This window comes from Oratosquilla oratoria, chromosome 32 (genome assembly GCF_046742065.1).
Source record: "Oratosquilla oratoria isolate Oo_2021 chromosome 32, ASM4674206v1, whole genome shotgun sequence".
Classification (NCBI taxonomy): domain Eukaryota; kingdom Metazoa; phylum Arthropoda; class Malacostraca; order Stomatopoda; family Squillidae; genus Oratosquilla; species Oratosquilla oratoria.
In genome coordinates, this window is record NC_134808.1 from 22,615,286 (window position 1) to 22,622,785 (window position 7,500).

At 46.1% G+C, this 7,500-nt stretch overlaps 1 protein-coding gene across 12 annotated transcripts in view; it reads left to right on the forward strand.

Moving 5' to 3' along the window:
* pros (homeobox protein prospero) overlaps positions 1–7,500 on the forward strand; it is a 2,108,934-nt gene that overhangs the window by 2,061,729 nt on the left and 39,705 nt on the right. For 11 of the 12 annotated variants that reach the window (XM_076213859.1, XM_076213858.1, XM_076213862.1 and 8 more), the window contains one exon: positions 6,939–7,022. The exons of the other annotated variant lie outside the window; for it this stretch is intronic. In XM_076213859.1, coding sequence (XP_076069974.1) covers positions 6,939–7,022 — 84 coding nt within the window. The remainder of the gene's footprint in view (positions 1–6,938; positions 7,023–7,500) is intronic. 12 annotated transcript variants of the gene reach the window in all.

The following is a 7,500-nucleotide window of genomic DNA, read 5'->3' on the forward strand; positions in this document are numbered from 1 at the left end:
ATATATATATATACCTTTTACCTTGCTATGACACTTCCTTGTTCTCTGCTCCCACTCCTACTCTTCTCTTCCTCTTCTCATATTCCTCTCTCATCTTCCTCATCCTTATCCTTCGTTTTCCTCGTCCTCTTCACCCTTTTAATTCCCTACACCCTCTCCCTCCTCCTCTTCGCCCTCTTCCCTCAACGCCATCCTTCTACTTTACCCTATTGCCTTCTTTCCCCTACATTTGTCTTTTGCTTCTTCGTCCAGCGCCACCGAGAACTTAGTTCGGAGTTCGTCAGTTCGCAGAAGTCTAGCGAATGTGTCGGACGACACACTGAGCGAAATGATGATACACTAAATGTCTCCCAATTCGTGACTAAAACCGCCCGAGCCCAACCAGAACAACATCTGTAGACCATATCCCCCCTGGCGAAAGAATTGGTCGAGAGTTTGACCCCTTTCCTCGCCTCTTTTGAGGATGACCTCGAAGCTCAGTAAAGTCGTCTGGCGCAATTCGCGATGGAAGGAGTCTTAGGCCTCAGATTACTTCGCCTTGCTCGAAGAATGTCGACCGAGACTCTACAATTCTTCGGTTCATGTGGGAACGCCCCCACCTATGTGCACGAGGAGAGAGAGAGAGAGAGAGAGAAAGAGGCAATACTACTACTCGCCCCTTTCGTCGTCTTTCAGGTCTGTGATTTCACCTTGAGGATATCTCGTGCCTCTGTCTGCCTCTATATATCCATCTGTTTATCTCCCCTTCTTAACCCTCTGCCTCTCTCACTCTCTTCCATTCCATCTCTACTTCTTTCCTTCTCTCCTTATCTCCCTATCTCATTATCTCTCTATCTCTCCCCCTCTTTCTCTCTTCCTCTCTCCTCTCCCCCTCCCTCCCCAGGGCCCCCCGGTCGTCCTGGTCAGTACTGCCGGAACACAACACAGTTCATTATCCTTCTTCTTCTTCTTCTCCTTCTCCTCCTTCTTCTTCTACTTATCCTCCTCCTCCTCCTCCTCCCCCCGTCCTCTCTCTCATCTTCTTCCTTCTTCTTTATCATCATCACCATCACCTTATTTTAGTAGTTTTTATCTTTATTCTTATCTTTATCCTTGCCCCAATCCTTATCCTTATTCGTATTTCTATTCTTATTGTTATTCTTATTTTTATTCTTATTCCTTTCCTTCTACTCCTCCAAGCCCATGCAGCCTTCCAACCTCCCCGTAAAAGCAAAACCAAGGGAAACGAATTTGATGATGGTGTTGACGTGTATGGTGTCAAGTATGGTAGTAAGAATAGTGATGATAATAACCACAGAATGACTGACACCGATAACAGCACAGATAACGAGGTATCGTTGTTATCCATCCAATCATCATCTGTTCATTTCACCCTCCGTCCAAAGACCAACACCTTGCCGATCTCCTCACCGTTCCCCCTTCCTCTCTCCCAACGCCTCACCTCACATCTCCAGTTCCTCCCCTCCCCCCACCCTTCTGGCACCACCCCCCGTGACAACAATAACCCCCCGCCACCCCCACGGCCCACCATCCCTTCCCGGTGGATGTGAGACGGTTATCGTCTTATCGTGGGCGAAGTGTCAATATTGACGAGGCGTGTGGTCATGGACAAGGGGTGGGAGGAAGGAGGGGATGGGGGGAAGTGGCTCTCTCATGTGCCCTTTCCCCCCCCCTCTCTTCTCCTTCTCCGTATCACCCTTATTACCTCAGTCGTCCCCCACACCCCCTGTCCTCACACACACCTAAACATCTCTACCCCTTTCTCATTTTTGTCCTCTGTATAGTTCCTTCTCTCAATTCACTCTCTCTCTATCTCTCTCTCTCTCTTCTTCCCTCCCTTCCTCCCTCCATCTCTCTGTCCTTCCCTCCCTCCATCTCTCTCTCTCTCTCTCTCTCTCTCTCTCTCTCTCTCTCTCTCTTTCTCTCTCTTTCATACACACCCATTTTCCCCCTCTCTCTCCTCCAATTTTTTTCTCTGTTCCCCTTTTTATCATTCCAGATTTCTTTATCTATACTTTACCCCTTCCTCCCCCCCCCCACAGACCGCCCCATTATCCTCTAACCTTTCTTCACCTCTCCAGTTGTCGTGTACCTCTGATAATTCGTCCTCTTCGTCGGCGACGTCTACAGATTGTCGAGGAAATCCGGAGAAGTCTCCGGGGGAGCTTAAGAGATCCTTGTGAAACTTAGAGACTTCTAGCGGGACTTAGAAGGATTGATGGATATCGATAATGGTTGAACGTAGACGCGGAGACGTTTGTGTTTGTGCTCCGTAGTGCCGTATCCTGTTGTTCATCTTTCTGTTGTTAAATCAACATCGTCTATAAACTTAATCCTTTCACTACGAATCAACCTCAGCTCCGTCAATTGAATAAAGTCGTCTGGATTTACTAATCAAAGCTAAACCTATAACCTACTTTATAGTGGCGAGAAATCACAATTAAAACGTAAACAGACGCCGTTTATATTCCTTGACCGAAGTCACGAAGTAGTCTTCGTGCAGCATTTATTGGATTTAATTATTGTCTTGATGATTTAATGAACTTTCGCGTGATATGCACGCGTCAATTTGCCTCCATGTCTCAAATTCGCGCTATTTTATATCTCGCGTGAGGCGACGGAATTCAACGTTGAAGTATCACATTCGGTTCAGGAGTGGGGGTGGGGGTAGGAGAAAGTTCCTTAGATGGATAAAATCATCTGCCGGCATCCAGAAAAAAATAGATAAATATGTTTACGGTTAATCGACACAGGACTGGAGTTAATCCCACTCTCCCAACTCCCAACCCTCAGCCACGCGTTAAATGGCTCTTTCTTCTTTTTCTTTTCTTTTTTTTCATTGTATTATTCCACGAAAGGTGTTAATTCCACACTTCCTTCTCCTCCTCCTCTAGTCCCCGTTCCATCTCCTTTTCCTTTTCCTACTCATACTTCTATTCCTCCCCTCCTCTTCTTTCTCCTCCTCTTCCTTTTGTTATTCCTCATTTTTCTCTCCCTCGCCACCTTCTTCTTTCTCCTCTTCTCCCTCTTCTCCTAGTCACCCTCATCTTTCACCTTCACCGTCACCGCCATCTTCGTCACCATCTTTACCCTCACTACCATTCTACTCTCCTTCCTCTCCCTCGCCCCCACACACACCTCCTCTTCCTCCTCCTTTTTGCCTCACCCTTCGTATCATTTCCATGCCTTCCCCTTATCCCTATCTTCTTTTCATTCTTCCACTTCAGCAGGCTACCCCCAGTTTCCCAGGCCCCTCCCTAATCCCTTCCAGCCCCTTCCCCCTCTCTTCCCTCCCCTCCCTACTTCCCTCCCTCGCGGTCCCGACCGCAAGTGGGAAGTGAGAGAATCTGAAACGCTAATCTTTGGACTAGAAGGAAGGAAGTGGCGAGTTTGAAGCTTTACGGACACCGCCGCCCTCCTACATCGGATACACTTCGAGCACTGCGGTTATCGGGTATCGGATATATCAGTTCGAATAACAAGACCCGGTCGCGAGCGGACGTGCCGGTTGAGAACCGCTGGGAATGGTAAGCGGTAAACGGGAAGTTCTGCTCGTGCGTACCGCGGGTATAAGTTACTAACACGCTGTCCCAGTGCGGTAAGACTAGTCGGTCGTGTTTGCATACAATACACACGTTACCGTAGCTGGCGTGAGATTGTCCTCAAGGATAGAAGCGCTGGTAAAATACAATCCACAACAACAACAGTTACAGGAGTAGCATAGGACACTGCAGGCGGTCTGTTTTGGTCGTCGGCCTCGTCGTGGTAGTCCTTAGAGCAAATTATCGTTTCAAGGACTATTTTCGGTAGAAAATGAATAAGAATAATCTTGGATGCCCTAGCTAAGGAACCAAACCGTAACGAGACAAGAGAAAGATTTTTCTTACTACAGACGAGATCCTGAGTGGCTGACGATAAGAAACTCATCTTCTCACGCCTGCCATGGGTTCTTCAACACCTGTCACTGATGTCGAGAGTGCATCATCAAGCCTGGAGGCGTGGAAATCTCATGGTTTGATTTATTGTCCACGCTTTCATTATTTACCAAGGAGCAGCTTCCCCACTCCCCTCGTCCCCGTCCCCTCTACCTGACCTCCCGTTTCTTGTCGCGCCGGGGTTAATACATGATGAGATCGCTTCTCCATGAAGGTCTTGGGCGTTTCAGTTGTGTTTTAGTCATCGTAGTCGCCATGTTGCATCACGGATGCTTTTATTACTCCTTGTGGATCCACGGCGAAACCTCCAGTCAACTTATGTGGCCCCAGGACGTAATCTGAAGTGATTGTGGGCTTACAGTATCAGGGCTTATGACTGATTTACTCACTCATTCGCTCACTTATTGAATGACCATTTACAGAAGCCCAAAGACGTCACACTTCCTCACCCACTTTGCATTGTGAGATCTTGTCACGACGTTCGCCCCCCCCCACCGCTCTTTTCGCTGCATAAAGTCTCCTGCCGTAAGCCGGAATAAAATATGTAAAGGGCGTCACCGCGTCGAAGGACTAGCCAGCAGCGCCAACCCCTTCCCATCCCATGACCTGACCTGACCTGACCTGGTTAAAGAAAACGGAACCGAAAAAAATAGCTTTCAAATCACCTGCGGTAGATGGCATCGCTGTCTCTTACAGCGGGAGCGTAACTTTACGACTGTAGTATACTTACACTCGATACGTGCCCATAGTCTTATCCAGAATTCTTCGCTGTATACTCGACGCAAGGTCACGAGGACAGAATAAGTTTCCGTAGAAACAATCGCTAAGGAAAGGCTCCTTTGACCATAAAGAGCTTACTGCTGGTCATAAGGCAAGTGTACCTTTCTTCAAGAAATTTTGACATTTCTGTCGCCATAACGAGTAAAGAAAAAAAAACTGCGGCAGCCACATTTGAGGTTTCAGTTTTGCTTCGAATGGGAGCATTTCAAGCAACCCTTAATCGTCATATATGAAACACCGTCTTCCTCCTCCTTCTCCTTTTCCCTTCTTTATATGATCCTTCGATCCCAAACGCCCTTCCCTATCGACTCTTCCTCATGCCCCGTGCCCGCCTCACCTTCCTTCCCACGCGCCCTCAGTCGCCGCCGGCGCCATCGCCGCCGCCTCCCCTCCTTCTCATGTTACGAAATCTTTCTTTCGTGGTTTGTGCGTGTGTATCATTCGTTCCAACGGTGCCTTGGAGGGCTTCGTATCTTAATCCTCTTCCTCCTTTGCTCCTCCTCTCGCTCGTCCTCCTCAACCTTCTCCTCCTTCCCTTCTTATTCTTATTCTTCCTCTCCCACTCCCTCCTCCTCTTTTCTAATCCCGTTCGGATTCTATGACAATCCCTTACTAGAGTCGCCACACTTAGTAATTGGATGACGAGCCAAGGGAGGATCTTGTTTATAGACAGGAAACCTTGCAAGAGTCGGCCTGATTCGTCCCTTCGTTTCGTCCGCTGACCAATCACATAACAGTGATATTCTTCTTCTTCGTTTCTTCGTTCTTATTCACTCAAGATGGCCACCATTTTGGATTATCTCTGGCCCATTGCGACAGCAAGTTCCGCAACTCGGGTTACTCTGTCTTTAGTTAATCGCAATTTTCCCGCAAGTTACCGGTCCGCAACTGAGACCTTGTCCGCCGGTGGCAGCTGCAAGAAAACAGAAGAGCTCAGCACCCGGGTCAGATAAAAGCCCCTCAACGGCCGCAAGTCTTGAAATAATATTCGAGAGAGAAAGACATTAGAAGCCACAACAGCGCAAGGGTATCATGGCCCCTTCGCCCACAAAAACACACACACACACACACACACACACACACACACACACACACACACACACACACACACACACACACACACACACACACACACACACACACACACACACTTACTTACACACACACATACACAGCTCCTGTAATAACAATAACCGAAGGAGAACGTCATTAATAATGTCGCCACCGACGCTTGCTAATCCCGTTCAGCTACCTTGACATGAACTCTGTCCTCTTTGTCTTGGTCGTCGTCTCTTGTCGAACTCTGCGACACCTCGAAGTCACTCTATGGCCAGACTCTTCAGCTTGGCTGACCCTGGGCTGTCGAAGTCTCCTTTGATGATAATCTTCAGGATCCAAGACGTTCTATTTAGCTAAATAAAATCGCTTGGCGACCGTCGGGAAAAAATAGCCATGAGGGGATCCAATCACGTATGGGTTCGCAGAGAAAGGGCTTAGTCCTTAGAAATGGGTGTGTTTTTTTTTCGCAGAATAAGATCTGGCGGGAAGCATAAGAAGAACAGAGAAGCGACAATAGACGCTGACAACTAAACAAATAAGAATGATATCACCAATGTAAACATTATTATCATCACCGTCATCATTATTATCATCGCCATCATTATTGTCATCATCATCATCGTCATCATAAGCAGTAGCATTATCATCATTTTCATCATCATCATCAGCAGCAGCATTATCATCATCATCATCGTTATTGCCTGCGCATATCCGCTTCTGAATCTCCCCGTCCTCACTTCCTCCTCATATGCTTTTTGTATATTAATTGTATTTACCTTTTATATATATATATATATATATACATATGTTAATCTGTTGAAATTCACCTCCTCCCTCTCCTTGTCCCGTGATTGTTATCATGACTAATCCGGTTTCCGCCACTCTACCATGAAATAATATTGATTTACATAATGATTGTCTGCATCTAATTCAAGAATGGTATACTGAAATATATGTAGATATATGTGACTTTTTAGGTTCTGCAATATAAAAAGTAGTTTCGAGAAACTCATTTCCTTTAAAAGTTCTCATGATAATCACTGTGTGTTGTATATCAGGAAAGAGGGACATACAAGATCAGTAATATATCCTGACTATAAAGAATGGAGTGCTGGTGTATATTTGTGTATTCATGTAACATTACCTGCGTCGTTTCTCTCTCAGAATATCATAAAGACTTCGCTGGCAACAGTCCCTACCACAACCACAACAACAACAACAACAACAACAACAACTTGCTATTCCCCGGTACGTAGTAATGGTAAAGGATTATTCCTGGTGAATGCTATTAGGGAATAGAAAAAAAAAGAAAATAACGTTGATTCTTTGCAGACAGAAGAACGGTCGACTGCTAGATCAGGCTGGCCTGAATGTAGTTCGACCTTTGCACTGTAGATTACGTGATTACGATGGCCATTGTGGATGCTAGACTGAACCTGTTGATTTTGGGGGTAGATTAAGAATCAAAAACTGCACGTCTTGTTTCATTAATACCTCCTCTCATTTTTATTATTTTGTATTTTTTTTTCTTGCAACTTGTCGCGCCGGTGTAAAGTACATATCTAGTAGAAAGTACTGCTCTTATTTGTGCAATTTTCTGAAATTTGTAAATGTAGTTTCGCTAAACGGTCGGCAGGATCTTGTAGGATGGCCATCTTGATTAATACGTAGATATGAAGCTTTGTACGCATGTAACTTATTAAGTGCGAGTAGAGAACAGCAAGGC